A 19314-nucleotide genomic window follows, 5' to 3' on the forward strand; every position below is an offset into this window, starting at 1 on the left:
AAATTCAGAAAAATGCCATCCCAAATTTACATCTATGGGAGAATTGAAGCTACTTGAAGAGATCAGAATTACATGTACACTTGCATAACCCTAGTTGCTAAAAGAATAAATAACAGTATTAGCATTTATAATGTAACAATAAGTAGGTGGGTTGTAATACTTTGGATAGGAACTATTACTTCGAGAATAGAAGGTGAGGGGGATCTTTTACAGAGCATATGGAGGAAGAGGGGAATTATTTAGAGAATAAAACACTGTTAGGAACTACTAGGAACATAGGAGCAAGAGTAGGCCATTCAGCCACTGGAGCCTGCTCTGCCATTTAACTGGACCATAGCTGATCTTCTACCTCAATGCCATCTTCCCACACTATCCCCATATCCCTTGAGGTCATTGGTATGTAGAAACCTATCAACCTCTGCTTCGAACGTACTAATGACTAAGCCTCCACAGCCTTCTGGGGTAGAAAATTCCAAAGATTCATCACCCTCTGACTGCAGAAATTCCATTTCATCTCTGTCCTAAATGGCCGACCTCTTATTCTAAGACTTTGTCCTCTGGTTCTGGACCACCACCGCCCCCCTCAACCAGGGAAAACATGCTTTCTGCATCTACCCTGTTGAGCTCTGTAAGAACTGTGTACACTTCAATGACATTACCTCTCATTCTTCTAAACTCTAGAGAATACAGGCCCAGTTTCCTCAATCTCTCCTCATAGGAATATCCTGCCATCCCAGGGATTAGTCTGATGAACCTTTGTTGCACTCCCTCTATGGCTAGTATATTCTTCCATTGGCAAGGAGACCAAAAGTGCACACAATACTCCAGGTGTGGTCTCACCAAGTCTCTATACAATTGCAGCAAGACTTTTACTCCTGTACTCAACTCCTCTTGCAAAAAAGGCTAACATACCATTTGCCTTCCCAACTGCTTGCTGCACCTGCATGTTAGCTTTCAGTAACTCATGAAAAAGGACACCCAGGTCTCTTTGGAGATCAACATTTCCTAATCTCTCCACCTTTACTCTGCATTTTGGTTTTTCCTACCAAAGCGGATAACTTCACATTTTTCCACATTATATTTAATCTGCCATGTTTGTGCCCACTCACTTAGTCTAAGTTTCACTGAATCCTCTTTGCATCCTCCTCACAGCTCCCATTCCCACCAAGTTTTGTGTCTTCAGCAAACTTAGAAATATTGCATAGATAATACTTAAATACTACATAGGTAATAGGTAGATGGGACGCATAAGCACAGAGGATAAGGTAGAGGTATAAAGTAATACTTGAGAAGAAGAGAGGAGTTATTAACAAAAGATGATCTCAGCAAAGGTCATTGATAATGCCTTGCTGTGAAGGTTTATCATCTCAACCCCAGGGCTCAATTTGAGCCATTGTTTCAATGCACTGTGGAACATGGAAGGGGAATCTTTACATATCTCAGTCAGTTGAAGGATTAAACTGACAACACTCTAAGTATAAAATTACCAGAACTTAATCTTCAGTGGATTAACTATCCTCTGTTATAAAAAGCCCAAGTAATTAGCCACTGGATAGAACATACGTCAATAGAAGAGAACACAGCCTCGAGCTGGGTAGCAGGAGACGGGAAAATTCCTGGCTCAACCCGCCCGCCTTGGGAGAACGTGCCTGTCAGGATGATTTTTATTGTGGCGGGGTGGGGATGGGGAGTGGGGGGTGGGTGGTGGGTGCAGGTCACAGTCGGGCCAGCTGAGCTGTGATAAAGTTCAGAGGTGCCAACAATGGCTGCTGGGTGTGTTTAAAAGGCCTGCCTCGGTGCTGTGGGACTTTGTCCCAGTTATAATGAAAACAGAAAGCTCCTCCAGCCCGCGCCCCTCACACCCCCTCCTCCGCACACACTCCCCATAACCCAGCCATGCCACCTCACGGCCCCCACCTACCCTCTATGGCCCTTTGTGCCCCCATGCCAAGTTATGCCCTCAATCAACCATTATAGCCCCTCATGCCTCTCAAGCTATGGCACCTCCATGCCCATTCACCCATTATACACTATATAAAAGCAATGAACGCTGTAGTCACAGTAGGATATGAAAACAAAATTTTAAAAAACTGATAACTTCCCATTTTCTTAAAAAAAGCTCCTTTTTACTATAGCCCATTAGAAATGTCAATCATCCAGATCCTTTAAAGTATCAATGGCAGAAACTATAAGCACTTGAAACATGGATCTTATGTAAACATACATTGTGAAATTGATACCATAGGTCAGAGAGCCAGAGCTGCCAATCAAACAATGATTTCCCCGGGGCTCAGATGTTTCAACAGGCTAATGGATTTATAGGCTCTCAGCCAAGGATACATAACAACAGGGGGAGACAGTGCCATAATGGTAATGTCATTGGACTAGTAATCCAGAAGCCCCGACCAATGCCGTGGGACAAGGATTTAAATCCCATTACGGCAACTCGTGGAATTTAAATTCAATTAATTTTTAAAAAAATCTGGGGCGGGGGTATATTTTATGGCCCCATCCTGGTGGGGGTGGGGCTGGAAAATGCAACGAGCCGTTCAAACATTCATTGACTTCGGCGGGACTGGAAGGTCCTGCTGGCATGAGGGACTGTAAAATTGCACCCCTGGAATTGAAAGCTAATCTCAGTAATTGCATGTGCTGTAAAAACCCACTAATCCCATTATGGAAAGGAATTGGCCGTCCTCTTCTGGTCTGGCCTACATGTGATTCCAGACCCACAGAAATATGGTTGACTCTTAACTGCCCTCTGAAATGGTCTAGCAAGCCACTCAGTTCAATGGCAATTGACTTGGAAATATATTACCGTTCCTTCACTGTCGCTGGGTCAGAATCCTGGAGCTCCCTTCCTAACAGCACTGTGGGTGTACCTACATCACATGGACTGCAGCAGTTCAAGGAGGCAGCTCACCACCACCTTCTTAAGGGCAACTAGGGATGGGCATTAAATGCTGGCATAGCCAGCAAAGCCCACATCCTGTGAATGAATTTTTAAAAATTTGGGATGGGCAACAAATGCTGGCCTTGCCAGTGACACCCACATCCCAAGGAAGAATAAATTAATTGCAATACCTTGTGTGGTGAATAGCCTGTCCACACACAATGTGGACTTATGCATGAAAAATTGTTATTTAAGTGAGGTATCAGAGGGTACCCATGGAACATGCCCCAGCGAGACTTGGCTGGATGCCTGGCAAAAGTAGGTACAAATTGGCAAAGAAAGAAAGACACATGTTCACCCAAAGACCAGAAATAACTCACATTGTGAACTATCCATAGTGCTGAAATGGAGCAACTGCAAACAGATAATTTATAAAAACTACAAATGCTGGAAATACTACAACAGAGCACTCGACGTCTACAGAGAAAAGACACGTTAATGATGATACATATAGTGAACTCTATCTAGAAGATCCAGCGTGAATGGAAATTGCTACGGCTCTTCATTACCTCTGTTAATTCCAAGATTGTTGCTATACCCTTCATCTGCACATTTAACATTTAAGACATGCAGGAGTTGAAACTTCCTCTAGCTTAAGGTCAGCAAAAGCCAAGTCCCTTTTTAAAATCCTGCATAATCCCTGAAACCTTCCTGCTATCGCCTAAGTCTAAGTACGAGGATGCAAATCAGTATCCTGTGGGTTACCGTTGACCAGAAACGGGATGGGACTAGCCATATAAATACTGTGGCTATAAGAGCAGGTCAGAGGCTGGGAATCCTGTGGCAGACAACTCCCATCCTGACTCCCCAAAGTCTGTCAACCATCTACAAGGTACAAGTCAGGAGTGTGATGGAATACTCTACACTTGCCTGGATGAGTCCAGCTGCAACACCTTTCAAGAAGCTCGACAGCATTCAGGATGAAGCAGCCCACTTGAGTGGCACCTCACCCGCCACCTCAAACATTTCCATCACCACCAACGCACAGTGGCAGCAGTGTGTACCATTTACACTGATTGAAGATTTTCAGGAAGGGATAACACATTTTTGCACACTTTGGGCCTGATATTTGTCTTTATCTGAAAAAAATAACGGGTACAAATGCACTATGCGCTACAGCAACTTGGCATGACTCCTTTGACAGCACCTTCCAAACTTGTGACCTTTTAATGCCTAGAAAGTCAAGGACAGTAGTCACATAGGAACACCACCAACTACAAGTTCCCCTCAAAGTCACTCACCATCCTGACTAGGAACTATATCACCATTCATTCACTGTTGCTGGATCAAAATCCTAGAACTCCCTCCCTAATTGCACTGTGGGTGTATCTACACCACATGGACTGCAGTGGTTCAAGAAGGCAGCCTTTGCAAGGGCAATTAGGGATGGGCAATAACTGCTGGCCTAGCCAGCGATGCCCACATCTCTTGAACCATCACAAAAAAAATATCATCAATGGTACACTACTTGAACCCTAGCTCAGATCCCTTTAAATACATCAATTTTGTTACTAAGAACTTGACCTTCCACCTCTGTAATGTCACCTGCCTCTGCTCCCATTCCTCCCCTTGTTCAACTCTTGGCTCAATTTCTGTTGCTCTTCTGGCAGCCTCCCTACCTCCAAAAATTAGAAGTCCTAGGTCATGTCTTGCAGACTAGTCTTTGCCAGGTTACACACACACTCTACACTCCAGCGAAGCGATTTCAAGATCCTTGTCCTCTGGGGCCTTGCCTCATCTTACCTCAGGGATCTCTTCTAACCATACAGCCTCACACGTAAACTCCACTCCTCTGAAACCTGGTTTCTCCTCATTCTCCTCGTTCCCCCACTCCTTTCACCCTATGATTGGTGACCAATTTTTCAGCCCTTATGCTCTGCCCTCCATAGCTAGTCCTTAAATCCACTTTGCCATACCTTCTGCTTGATTTCAAAAGCCTCGTCGAAACCCTTCTTTCCTACCCTCACTGCCACTGTTTGCATTTGCTTTTTCACCTCCCATCATCATCTGTTGTCCTCCATCCTGTCAAGTGCTTTAAAGGCAGCTTTCTGCATGCGAGGAGGCCAATAGAAATGTAAATTGCTGCATTTGCAAATCAAAGTAACACTTTCTATCTGCAGCAACTGTATTCACTCCTGTTAACTGTTTCATTTCAGCTGCTAATTCCAGTTCTTTGCACATTCTGCCTTGTTTACAGTGAAATCACACACATTCAGCTGTATGGTGACAGATGACTTGTTTTGCTTAAAAATATACCAAATAAAAAGTAACACTGTATAATATATAGGGAGTGTGCTATTTCCCTGATGCAAGTACTGCAGTTAAACTCAATGTTGTTGCAGGCAAGTTGGCAGTTCAGTCTTCTGCCCTTTATAATGTACTTGCGAAATAATAGTTGGCAAACCAGTGAAGAGGTAGTAAGGTAGTAACCGTGTCCGGCCCATCTCCCGCGCATCCGCCCTCACGCCTACTCCTCCCTCCCAGAAACATGATAGGGTCCCCCTTGTCCTCACTTATCACCCCACCAGCCTCTGCATTCAAAGGATCATCCTCCACCAATTCCGCCAACTCCAGCATGATGCCACCACCAAACACATCTTCCCTTCACCCCCCCTGGCGGCATTCCGTAGGGATCGTTCCCTCCGGGACACCCTGGTCCACTCCTCCATCACCCCCTACTCCTCAACCCCCACCTATGGCACCTCCCCATGCCCATGCAGAAGATGCAACACCTGCCCCTTCACTTCCTCTCTCCTCACCGTCCAAGGGCCCAAACACTCCTTTCAAGTGAAGCAGCATTTCACTTGCATTTCCCCTAACTTAGTCTACTGCATTCGTTGCTCCCAATGCGGTCTCCTCTACATTGGAGAGACCAAACGCAAACTGGGCGACCGCTTTGCAGAACACCTGCGGTCTGTCCGCAGGAAAGACCCAAACCTCCCTGTCGCTTGCCATTTTAACACTCCACCCTGCTCTCTTGCCCACATATCTGTCCTTGGCTTGCTGCATTGTTCCAGTGAAGCCCAACGCAAACTGGAGGAACAGCACCTCATCTTCCGACTAGGCACTTTACAGCCTTCCGGGCTGAATATTGAATTCAACAACTTTAGATCTTAAACTCCCTCCCCCCATCCCCACCCCGTTTCTTCCCCCTCCCTCTTGTTTTTTTCAATAATTTATATAGATTTTTCTTTTCCCACCTATTTCCATTATTTTTAAATCTACAACTACCTTGTCAGTCTTTCCACCCCACCCCCACTAGAGCTGTACCTTGAGTATCCTGCCATCCATTCTTAATTAGCACTTTTCTTAGATAATATCACCAGCTTCAACACCTCTTTGATCCTTTTGTCTGTGACATCTTTTGATTATCTGCTCCTATCACTGCTTGCTTGTCCCTACAACCACCCCACCCTCAACTTCTCTCCCCCCCACCCCCCGCCTTAAACCAGCTTATATTTCACCCCTCTCCTAACTATACTCAGTTCTGTTGAAGGGTCATGTGGACTCGAAACGTCAACTCTTTTCTTCTCCACCGATGCTGCCAGACCTGCTGAGTTTTTCCAGGTAATTCTGTTTTTGAAGAGGTAGTAAGGGGTTGGGGAATATGGAGAGGCTGTAGTTAGGGAAAGCTGGGGAGAGGAACAATGAAACCTAGGATAGGGTGGCATAGAAGCCTTTAAAGGGATAAGGAAGCCAACAGGCTCTAGAAAGGAAGAGCAAGATTGCTGCTAAAATGACTGTTGTGGTAGGGCCGTGGGGGAGAGAGAAAGGCTGAGGGGTGTTAAAGCCACTGACAGGAACCTTAATGGAAAAGAAAAAGGAGCCAACAAACTAGAGGATGGGAGAAGGTGGAGAGGGGGGGGGGGGGGGGGGGTGGGGGGGGTGTCCATTGGCTTTAGAAGAAACACTGATTGAAGGTTTTCAGGAAGGGATAACACATCTGTGCATACTTTGGGGATGATTCTTGTCTTGATCTGAACAAATAACGGGTACAAATTGGCTAAGAAACAAAGACATATATAAAAACAAAAAGCTAAAAGCTACTGCGGATGCTGGAAATCCAAAACAAAAACAGAATTACCTGGAAAAACTCAGCAGGTCTGGCAGCATCGGTGGAGAAGAAATCAGTTAACGTTTCGAGCCTTCATGGTCATGAAGACTCGAAACGTTAACTGATTTCTCCTCCACCGATGCTGCCAGACCTGCTGAGTTTTTCCAGGTAATTCTGTTTTTGTTGTGAAACAAAGACATATGTTCACCTGAAGACCAGAAATAACTGATATTGTGAACTATCCACAGTGCTGAAATGTTGATAATTCTTAATACTGCCCTGCTTATGCCTAAAAACAGGACGGCAGTAGGGCAGAAACAGGGTTCAATAAAGGTCACCCTTTCCCCACTGATTTACCATTGGGGGCCTCTCATTTCGATTCTCGGTCTGACTTCCATTTAGGCAGCCAGCACTCTTATCGGAAAGGTGTCTCATTGAGTGCATGTGGATAGGGGTCAAATTGCATTATGTGGTTTCTACCTACGTTGTACCACCACTTCCTCAACCTGCCATAAAAAGGTACATGGGAGTGGAGGCCATTTCTATTGGTTTTGACAGGAATTCTTTGCTTCACCCAGGGAAAGCTGGAAGAACTCACTTGTCTCTTGTACATTTTAAGGCTTAAAGGCTTCCATTATTATTCCATCTCTTCTAGGTGTGGGTTCTGCAAGAGTTTCTCTGCTGCTCTGTTTCACTCCTCGTGCCTCCCCCCAGTCCCTGTAAGGTGCTGCTGAAGGCCCATGATGGTCAGCTGGCCTGTCAGATTCTGAATACTTCCAATACAAATGAGGCCCAACCAACCAAAAAATTATCATCTTGAAGTGTATGAAGAGTTGAAGTTGAGGTAAGTGGCAATGGAGCAAGAGGGTGGCAAGGACACCAGTGGCTAGCTCGAAGGTGAAGTGGCTGGGGTAGCGATGGGAGCTACAGGCAAGGGAGTGGGCAGTGAAACGATGATAGGTACATGATTGTAGTGAAGGAAATCACATGTAGTTGCCAATGGGGATGACAAGGAAAGGCACCGAAGGCTAAATTTCTGTGGCAACCCTCAACCTAAATGCAGCCTGTAGCCACTGGTGGCTCCTTTCATCATCACTCCATGTCATGTCAGCCACCAATTCCCATCTGAAAGGAAAGAAGAAAAAGGGCGAGGTGTATATAGGGCCAGGGAAAGAAGCAAGAAGATAGGCAGAAGCAGGATGAGAACAGAGAGACTGAAGCAAAAAGACAAAAAAAAAATCACAAATAAACATATCCTCCAACTTAATGTGCATAACACCATGGGAGATCAAGGCACCTCCACTGACAAAAGAGTGTGGGTAGTTACAGCAGGACTAATTTACATTTGCAGTTTATAAATGTGGACATCAGAATTCCTAAATAAAAAAAACATTGATAGCAAAGGCGTAGACACAAGTGTGCACACACATACACGCGCACACAGAATACAATGGTCATTTTAAAAAACTCAAACTGTAATGCTCCACTGTTCCAATGTGAACTACACATTGCATTACTGTTTAAGATCCTCCATTATAGCATTTAGAGTACAGACATTTTGAATGAGATGCAGTGTCACTTTTAATCCTTACAATCTATAGGATTTTAAAATGCAAACTTGACTTCCCCCACCTACGCCTTCTCGACTTACCCTCATCCTCTCATGCATTTTTTAAAAATTGAGAAATGGGCCCATGGAGTCAGCAATCACCTTAGGTGAAATGTGCATGAGAGGACAAAGGTAAATGAAGCAGCTGTAGATGGGGGAAGCCAAGCTTCTATTCTAAAAACCTAAACATTGTAAGGGATTAAAATTAACATCATATCTCATTCAACAGGACTGTACTCTAAATGGAAAGCTTCCCACTCACTGGCTTGTCAAACTCTCAGTGTCTGTGTGCTGCTTTGAAATCAATTCCACATTTGAATGCAGTAGGTTTGGCTGACCTTTTCATTAAGTCTTTGGGTAATGCTTAACTCATCAGCCACTGTCAACTGTATTATATCAATTGTACTACACTTGGCAAATGCAAGCAATTCCAAAAATTCACACAATTTGCAATGTGTATGCATGCGTATATTATAATGCCAATGTTCCCCATTTCCTTTCCTGAATACATTGATTCCTGCTGGTGTGCTGAACGCATTGATTCCTGCTGGTGTGCAGTTACAAAGGTATCAGTTGCCTTCTTGTACGATTCCATTCCTCATGTGCAACCATGGCCAATCCTGTCCTCATCCAATGTGTATTTCCAGCATAGCAGCTAAAATGAGGAACAGGCACGCAAGAGAAGATGAGGCCTGGGGCAGATCAGCCATGATCTTATTGAATGGCAGGGCAGGCTTGAGGGGCTGAATAGCCTAGTCCTGCTCCCATTTCTTACGTAATGTGAGAGGGGAATGTGGTCATTTTTCTGAGTCCAGGGGCACCGAGACCAGTTGCAGCAGCCCTAGCAGGAATCAGGAGAGACCAACGATTGAACTCATGACCTTCCTGCTCTGTTAGCTCAGTTACTCACCACTTTAAACAAGGAAGCTCTTAAGTTTTCTTTTCCCCTCAGTCTCCCATGCCACACACAGAAGGTTGCAGAGATAGAGTCAGGTGGGGTGATGGGCGGATTTGAACACAAGGATAAGAATTTGTGACCCAGTTCACTAGATTTATAACATACTTCGCCATTGCAGTCCATACAGTCACATGCACTGAAATATATGCATTAAACAACAATTCAAAAAAAATTAATTAGAGCCAGAAGTTTCCACACTTAACGGTTATTAAAAACAAACTTCAGTTTCTTCCAAATAACTTCATTCAATCTGAAAATATTCAATAGAGTCATTGTAGAACAGAAGGAGGCCATTTGACCTATCGAGTCTATGGATTTAAAAAATTATTCATTTACGGGATGTGGGCTTCGCTGGCTGGGCCAGCATTTATTGCCCATCCCTAGTTACCCTTGAGAAGGTGGTAATTGCTCTAGTCCGTCCCAGCTCCATTCCAATATCTTGCAAATTTAATTCCCCCAAGTGCCAATCCAATTTGTTTTGGAAATCATTACTTGCCTCCACTCCCACCACCCTCGTAGGCAGCAACTTCCAAGTCATTACCACTCAGTGTTTTAAAAAAAGTTCTTCCTCACATTCCCCCCACAACTCTTGCCCAGAAGCCTTAAATCTGTGTCCCCTAGTCCTCATACCATTAGGTAATGTCTTTGTAAATTCCTTTGTCAATCATTTTGACAAGGACATGCACCTCTTGATTGGAGTGAGATAGTAGACTTCATTCAAGTCTATTTACATGGAAAAACGGTGCAACATAATTTCAAGAAAGAGGTGTTTGAGCACTAGGATCCTGCTAATGTTCAGAAATTCCCACAGGGTTTAGAAGATGAAAAAAAATGAAAATAAAAATAAAAGATGCAAGTAAAGGCCACCAAACTCACTCCTTCCAATAGATCACCTACTATTTCCATTCTGGCACTCCTTTCCCAGCTCACTGGATGCCTTTCTCCAGCTTGTTCAATGCCAAAGGAGAGTGAGCTTTTAAGAAAATACTGTAAAACTTGTTCTCAGCCCCAAAGCTTGAGAAATAAGTCCCCCACATTATTAATCCCGCCACTACAATTTAACACTGCTGCTTTGGCTTATGATATCATTAGAACTAATAACTGCATTATAGCCGTCTATCCTGGTGTCATCTGCCCATTATCTTAATTGTTCTTGTATTAAGATCTATGTCTGAATATAATTCCCAATTCCAACTCAGAAATTGGATAAAATATTGGCAAGTCCTGATACAGCCTCTTAACTGGAACTTCCCCCCCCAAAAGCCTCTCCTCTCTGTTAATGTCTGCAGTTCCATAAAATCTGCTTTACGTTGGCCTCACATCTGTTCTGCTCCTGAATCCAGCAGTCAATCAGATTAAGTGAACAGGTAGTTTAGTTGTGTAGGTCTCTTTCTAACATTGTCATTTCCTTTGTGGCTACTGATTAAAATCAGTAGGCAACAAACACTGATATTTATATGAATTTGCACTTTTAGCAACATGAGCAGGTAACACTACTTGCTTTGTCATTATGTTCCTTAGGTATTACAACAAGGAAACAGGTGTCAGTTCCAACTAGCTCCCATTGCTGTTTCTCTTCCACATGAGCGGTGGTCTAAATCTTGTGGACCTTATCCCCTCTATTTCCTTTTTCCTTCAACCATCTTTCTAAGCTATTTTTTTATCAAGTGGTAAACTCATTTAAAATAAACTGGTAACTACAATCCTTCTCCTTCTATAGTCAGACCAAATGTCAACAATTTGCATATATCACTGTTGAAATGGACCTGCAGACACCAACAATCTGCCAAAATCATACAAATGATTCCATCCCTGCAATTTAGGAAGGGTGCCCATATCTAGGTATACAGGCAGATGGTGATTCCACTTTACCGCATTGGGACTCTCAAGATTTCAATCCCAGTAAGAATTAGAGCAAGAATAATATATTCTGGTTAAAATATATCTCAGTAATGTAAGCAACAGCCTCATTTAAAGTCAGGTTCCTTGAAGAGTTGATCTATGATAATCCCTCAGCAACCATGCGAAGGTAAACTCAAAGATCTCTGCTGCTGGACAGAATTGGCTTTCTATCATGAAAGGGAAATCATGCCTAACAAGTGTATTAGAATTCTTTGAAGAGGTAACAAGCAGGATAGGTAAAAGGGAAACCAGTAGACGTAATATATTTGGATTTCCAAAATACGTTCGATAAGGTACTGCACACAAGGCTACCTAATAAGATAAGAGCCCATGGCGCTGGGGGTAGTATATTAGCATGGATAGAGGATTGGATAACTAATAGAGGACAGAGTTGGGATCAGGGGGGTATTTTCAGGGTGGCAACCTGTAAGTAATGAAGTGCCACAGGGATCAGTGCTGGGGCCTCAATTATTTACAATATACATTGACTTAGATGAGGGAAGAGAGAGAAGTAAGTTGCAATGAAGAAATAAGAAATTTACAAATGGATATGGACAGGTTAGGTGAATGGGCCAAAATTTGGCAGATGGCGTTTAACGTGGATAAGTGTGAGGTTATCCATTTTGGTTGGAAGAATAAAAAGGCGACTTATTATTTAAATGGAGAGAAACTTCAGAATGCTTCAGTGCAGAGGGATCTGGGTGTCCTCATGCATGAATCGCTGAAAGCTAATATGCAGGTACAGCAGGTAATAAGGAAGGCAAATGGAATTTTGGCATTTATTGTTAAAGGAATAGAGTATAAAAATAGGGAAGTGTTGTTGCAACTGTACAAGGCATTGGTGAGACCGCACCTGGAGTACTGTGCAAAGTTTTGGTCCCCTTATTTGAGGAAGGATGTAGTTGCACTGGAGGCGGTTCAGAGGAGGTTCACTAGATTGATTCCAGAGATGCGGGGCTTGTTTTATGAGGAGAGATTGAGCAGTTTAGGCCGATGCTCGCTAGAGTTTAGAAGGATGAGAGGAGATCTAATTGAGGTATATAAGATGCTAAAAGGAATAGACAAAGTAGACACGGAGCGTATGTTTCCCCTTGTGGGGCATTCTAGAATGAGAGGCCATAGTTTTAGGCTAAAGGGTGGTAGATTTAAATCAGAGATGAGGAGGAATTACTTTTCTCAAAGGGTCATGAATCTGTGGAATTCACAACCTCAGAGTACAGTGGATGCCAGGACGCTGAATAAATTTGAGGAGGTAGACAGATTTTTAATTAGTAATGGGTTGAAAGGTTATGGGGAGAGGGCGGGAAATTGGAGTTGAGGCTGAAATGAGATCAACCATGTTCGTAATGAATGGCAGGGCAGGCTTGAGGGGCTGAATCACCTACTCCTGCTCCGAGTTATTATGTTCTTATGTACTATCGCCAAGTTTGTGGATGACACAAAAATAGATGGGAAGGCAAGTGGTGTGAGGATGACACAAGGAGTCTACAGAGAGATATTGACAGGTGAAGTGAGTGGGCAAAAACTTGGCAGATGGAATGTAATGTGGGAAAATGTGAGGTAATGCACTTTGGCAAGAAGAATATTATTTCAATGGAGAAAGACTGCAGAAGGCTACAGCACAGAGGGATTTGGGAGTCCTTGCGCGTGAATCCCAAAAAGCTAACATACAAGTTCAACAGGTAATAGGGAAGGCAAATGGAGTGTTGGTCTTTATTTCAAAGGGAATGGAATATAAAAAAAGGGAAGCCTTGCTAAAACTATACAAGGCACTAGTTAGATCACACCTAGAATACTGTGAACAGTTTTGGTCCCCTTATCTAAGGAAAGATATACTGGCATTGGAGGCAGGCCAGAGAAGGTTCACTAGGTTGATCCCAGTTATGGAGGGATTTTCTTATGAGGAGAGGTTGAGCCTGTACTCATTGGAGTGTAGAAGATTGAGAAGTGACCTTATTGAAACATATAATATTCTTAGAGGGCTTGACAGGGTAAATGCTGTGAGGTTGTTTCCCCTTATGGGAGAGTCTAGGACCAGTGGGCATAATTTCAGATAAGGGGTCACCCATTTAAAACAAAGATGAGGAGGAATTTCTTCTCTCAGAGGGTAGTCCATCTGTGGAATTCTTTACCGCAGAGGGCTGTAGAGGCTGGGTCGTTAAGTATATTCAAGGCTGAGATGGACAGATTTTTAATCAGCAAGGGAATCATGGGTTATGGGGAAAAGGCAGGAAAGTGGAGTTGAGGATTATTAGATCAGCCATGATCTCATTGAATGGTGGAGCAGACTCGATGGGCCGAATGGCCCAATTCTGCTCCTACGTCATATGGTCTTATTATGGTCTGTTTAGGGAGATGAAGGGGTGGGAGAGAAAGGTTCAAGCCTGAGTTGCAATAGGTTCCATTTACCAAATTAAGAAGTATTATGTAGATTAAACTGAGGCCTTTTTTTAAAACTCAGAGTTGCCATCATTTTGCCATGTCCTAAAATGGACTGGGGAGTGGATCTGAGGTCTGAGTTTTGACTTTTGGTTTGGAAGGATGAAAATACATTGAAAACATAATAACACCACCTTCACATCATTACACACAGTAATAACTGGAAATGAGTATTTTTAGTCGGAGGCTGATTTTAACTACAAAGATTTAATATATTTCAGGATGAAATAAGCATTCTGTTAAAATAGTTAAAGAATGACATACAAACATGCTATACATTCATGTTAACATTACCAACAGTCATTTATCATCTCTAAATGCTTCATCATCAATTTATATCTTAGTAATTGCCAGACGACCTGCACAAAACCTAAAACAGTTTGGTTCGAAATTGTGCAATGTTGGGTAGCCTGAGCCAGCATGCTGTAATTGACCATCTTTGTCTGTTTAGGAACACAGGAGCAGGGATCGGCCATGAACTTCCATCCAACCTGTTCCGCTATTCAATTAGATCACAGCTGATCTAATCCTCAACTCTATTTTCACACCTTTGTTCCATTTCCTTTAATATCCTCGCCTAACAAAAAATAAACATCAATCTCGTTTTTGAAATATCCAATTGACACTTCCACCCCCTCAGTCTCAACAGCTTTTATTGAGGTGTGAGGACGAGAGTTCCAGAATTTCACAACCCTTGTGTGAAGAAGTGCTTCCTGACATCACCCCTGCGTGGCCTGGCTTTCATTTTGGGGCTGTGCTCCTATTATTCTGGGGAAATAATTTCTTTCTGTATCTACCTCATCAAATTCTTTAATCACCTCGAATATCTCAACTTCTAAGTTCAAGGGAGGACAAGCCTAGTCTATGCAACCTGTTCTCCATTATTTAACTTCTAGCCCCAGTACCATTCTGATGCATCTGCACTGCACTCCCACAAAGGACAAGAAATCCTTCCTGAGGTGCGGCACTTTGAGCTGAATGCGTCTAACCAGAGCTCTAAACATTACACCTACAACATAACTTCTACTTCTTTGTATTCCAGAAGGTTTTGCCCCTTGTTTGGCGTTCTCCCTCCAGGGGAAACAGTTTCTCTCCATCTACCTGATCAACTCCATTAATCATCTTTAACACATTTTGTTTTGCATGGGGACAGTTGGCCACGGTACAGCAGTTTACATCTAATTAGTTGTGAGTGCACTGGAGACAGCTCCACAATAACAATGCGTTAGTGTACATGGCAGTCTGCAGCCCTGGGAAGCTGCTGGCAACCTCTGGAGGTGTACTGCGTAGAGTGTGAATTATTAAAAAGACAACTTGTTCTTCAGTAGGAAAACAGACACATGTTGTGAACAGTACGATGATACTTCTGTCTCTTCTGATATTAAAAGAAATCCTATGTGGGGGTAACGTTTGAAAATCTTTCAAGAACCGTTTGAATAATTCGAAATTGAATTCTCCCCAACCCACTGCTGAAAAAAATCTTTGGGCAACCATGTCTGTTTCTTCAACATTTCTGGTCATTATTTTAATGAGCTTAAAACTGCTACTCGCTCCACCAGTGCCCTTGCTATGGCAAGCAGCTACCTGGACCAGACTGCCCTGGTCCACCCAGAGATACTGCAGTCCCTCAAATCCCTGTTCAGCTCAGGGCTGCCCAACACGGCCAACTAGAGTGTCCTTAATGGAAGTTCAACAGTTTTTCACCTCCCAACCGATAGCCACTGGGGAAACACTTGGCAGGAGCATTAGGATAGTTAAACTAGCATTAAAGCTTGGCACCAAGAGCTTGCACAAGGGTGATTCTTCATTATTTCTGATAATTGATCTTGAGCTGTTGGATCAATTTGTTTTCTGTTCTGGATATGGGGCAGAATTTTGCCCTTGTCGGGTGGGCTCAGCTGGGGGCGGAGGGGGGGGAAGAGTCTGGAAGCCGACTGCCGCCCGCAATCGGGGCCGGACCGCGATTTCACACTGGAACGCGAGCAGCAGCGCTCAGCACTCAGCGCTGCCTATGCGGGCAGTGGTGGGGGGGGGGAGGACGAGTGAGCACTTGAAAATCTCCCTGAGGCACAGAGCTACTAATGAGAAGGAACACGTTATAAATGAAAATTTTTTTAAAATTATTTTAATTTTATTTGATGTTGGAAACCTTATTCCGCCCTTGGATGAGGTTTCCAAAAAATTGCAAAGGCCGCTTGGTCTTTTCGCCTGCCCGTCAACCGTCAGGTTGGACAGGCCGCGAAAAATTTAAGTTAATTAATACATTAATTTAATGGCCTTAATAGACCTTCTAATTGTTGACGGACGCGCTGCTGATTCTCACGCACACCCGCCTACCGAACTATCGCGTGACTGTGCGTTGACGTCAGGGCGCTTGCCCTGCATCGGTCATCATGCGTCATTTCATACTCGAGCGGCTTGGGCACAGGCCCACCCACCAAGGTGAAAACTCTGCCTTAAGTTAATTAACACTTTAATGGCCTTAATAGACCTTCTAATTGTCGGTGGGCGCGCTGCCGATTCCTGCGCGCCTCCGCCGATCAAACTAACACGCAACTGCGCGTTGACCATGGGATGCTCGCCCGATGTCATTGCGCTTCATTTCGCGCCCAAGCAGCCTGTTGAGTAGAATATTCCACCCTTGGTGTTGATGTGTATTTTCGTCGTGAAGTGTGGGCAAGGCTAATAAGGTTAGAATGAAAGAAGACAATTGGATAGTGGTAATGGATGCAGGCAGTAACCAGCCTGTAACCCAATAGCCCAGTTGGAATAAAGGCAGCCCAGAGGACTGGGGTAGGATGAAAGCATCATGAATGCTGCCAGGAAACTAAGTTTGCACGTGTTTGCAATGAGCTGGACACTGAGGGAATGACTTCCATTTCTGTTGAGAAATGTGGCAGGTTGTTAATGCAGAGCACACAAGACATTGATGGCTACAGTCTGTGGCACCTCGGAGACTGGGGAAGAATTTAAACTGGAGAACACCCTGTTTTCCCACAAAGTAGCAACCTAAAATTATATCTTCAGAAACTGCGCCTTGCCAGTCGATCAGAAAAGCATCAACTATGGAAAAAAATAAGGAACCTCGGTCCCTGCGTGATCTGGTGCACTAAACAACTGTGTTAGAAAGGAGAATTTTAGAACAAGTAATGCAAATTTTATGAACTGTCTGGATGTTAATCGGTTTCCGGCTCCAGTGGATTAAGCTGAAAGTGAAGTATTACCACTCTGAGCAGCCAAAAGTGATAAGGTTTCATAACTACTAAATGAGTCTCATGGTTCAGATTCACTCATTCTTCTCCTTCAAGAAGAAATTACAATACAGACAGCAGCCTGCAACATAAAATGACAGAAACAAAAATACCTGGAAAAACTCAGCAGGTCTGACAGCATCTGCGGAGAGGGATACAGTTAACGTTTCGAGTCCGTATGACTCTTCAACAGAACTGAGAAATATAGAAATGAGGTGGAATATAAGCTGGTTGAGGGGGGAACAGGTAGAGCTGACACTATTAAAATGACACTTATTAGGGAGGTGAATGAATGTCATCTAAAGGCTTGCTGCATCTCCACTCTAGACCATTCAGCCCAACAAAACTGCTCCAAACATTTGTTAGCCGTGACAGTTCTATCCACTTAATCCCCCCCAATCCTCACCTCTCAAGTATCAATCTCCCTCTTGAACTCAGTAACGGACTGTGTACTCACTATAGCTTTTGATCGAAAGGAAAGAAATTGTACCCAAATGCATTGAACTGTTCCAAAATAACAAAGAATTTTTTTGTATGCTGACGCGACCATGTACATCTCTTATGAATACAACTCAACAGACTTCATCGCCCACTTTTAACCTGTGCTTTCTGATCACAGGCAAGTTGTGTTTGGTGCTACTTACTACACAAGGCAATGATGTGGCTGCTGTCCTCATGCACAAACTTCCTGGTGACGGCTTCTTCCATGATTTGTTTCACCTGCAATGGCAAACAGGAAAGGAAAAAAAAAATTGGTTCAGGCAATGCTTCTCAGCATAGTATTTTCAAGAACAAGTTTGTAGTGTTAAATAAATAATTCACAAAGTCGTCAGTACTTTTCTTTTTGGCTCAGGGACACTGAGGGAAGGAAGGTCCGGCTTCAATTTGCTGCAACGGGAACTATGGCCAGGATTTTACATTCGGTGTGTGGAGGGGCGGGCCCGACACGCCGGAGCATAAAATGTCGGGCGATGATGTCGGGCGTGCGTCCTGACGTCATTGTGCTGTCTCGCGATGTTTCGCTTGGCGGGCGTGCGCCGGAGTTGGCTGCGCGCCTGCCGATAATTGAAAGGCCTATTAAGGCCATGAGCACCTTCATTAACCTGAAATTTACACTGCCCGTCCAACCCGACGGTCAGCGGGCAGGCGAAAAGGCCAAGCGGCCTTTACGTTTTTTTTAAGGAAACCTCATCCACGAACGGGATGAGGTTTCCTAAAGCTTTTACACATTGAATAAAACCTTTTCTTGAAAAGTAAAAACACGTCCCATCTCACGTGGCACAGTCACACGAGGGGGAACATTTCGTTAACTTTTTAATGTTTTTAATAAATTCTCCAAAAAACGCTTCAAGCTCGCCAAGGCAGCCCCGGGCCTCAGGGAGATTGAAGCGCTCTTTCGCGCGCATGCACGAGCTGCGCGCCAGGCCCGGCTCTCCCTCCCCGCCTGCGCAGGTAGCGCTCAGCTCGCGATCCACGCTGGGCGGGCCTTAATTGGCCCGTCCGCTTGAAATCACGGCTCCACGACTGCCCCCGCCCGCTCCCACCAAGCCCGCCCGACACGGATAAAATTCAGGCCGCCCTTAGACAGGTCCAGAGCAGCTGACCACAGAAAAGACTCTGCTAACCACGGTAATTCTGAGTCAGCAGGGCCAGTATTTCTGCCATCATCCCACTCCAGATCAGCAGAGGGCAGATGAAATTGTAGTCTCCTATGCAGGGAATGGAATCTGAGCACGTGCAACCTTTCCCCATGATATACCTCACAGAGGCGGGAAGATGGAGGGCAGCATTCTTCGACAGGGAGCAGTTTACAAAGTCCTCGCGCAACTTTAAAATTTAACATTCAAGAAAAGCATTCCAGAAATTGCAAGTACTTCAACTCTAATTAAACACAAAAGCAACCGTCCAACAGGAGGTTACTTTCCAAACGTTTGCGAAAAGCAAACTTCCTGGAGTTTTACATGGCGAGGTGGGTGATGACGTGCAAGAATCAGATTTAGACGTTCAGCATCAGTCCAAAACAAAGTAGATTCGGACAGATCGGTTTTCACAATGAATGCAAACAGCTGCCACACATGATCGAAGAATTCTGCGAGCAGCATATAAATGGATAATTCATACAGTTCTTAATATTAATGTTCTGGTTAA

The 19314-nt window shown here is 44.0% G+C and overlaps 1 protein-coding gene across 1 annotated transcript in view; it reads right to left on the reverse strand.

Moving 5' to 3' along the window:
• Nucleotides 1-19314, reverse strand: part of sgsm2 (small G protein signaling modulator 2) — a 228997-nt gene that overhangs the window by 161300 nt on the left and 48383 nt on the right. Inside the window, exon 2 of the mRNA XM_078548103.1 lies at nucleotides 17811-17886. Coding sequence (XP_078404229.1) covers nucleotides 17811-17886 — 76 coding nt within the window. The remainder of the gene's footprint in view (nucleotides 1-17810; nucleotides 17887-19314) is intronic.

Source organism: Cetorhinus maximus, chromosome 9 (assembly GCF_964194155.1).
Source record: "Cetorhinus maximus chromosome 9, sCetMax3.hap1.1, whole genome shotgun sequence".
Classification (NCBI taxonomy): Eukaryota; Metazoa; Chordata; class Chondrichthyes; order Lamniformes; family Cetorhinidae; genus Cetorhinus; species Cetorhinus maximus.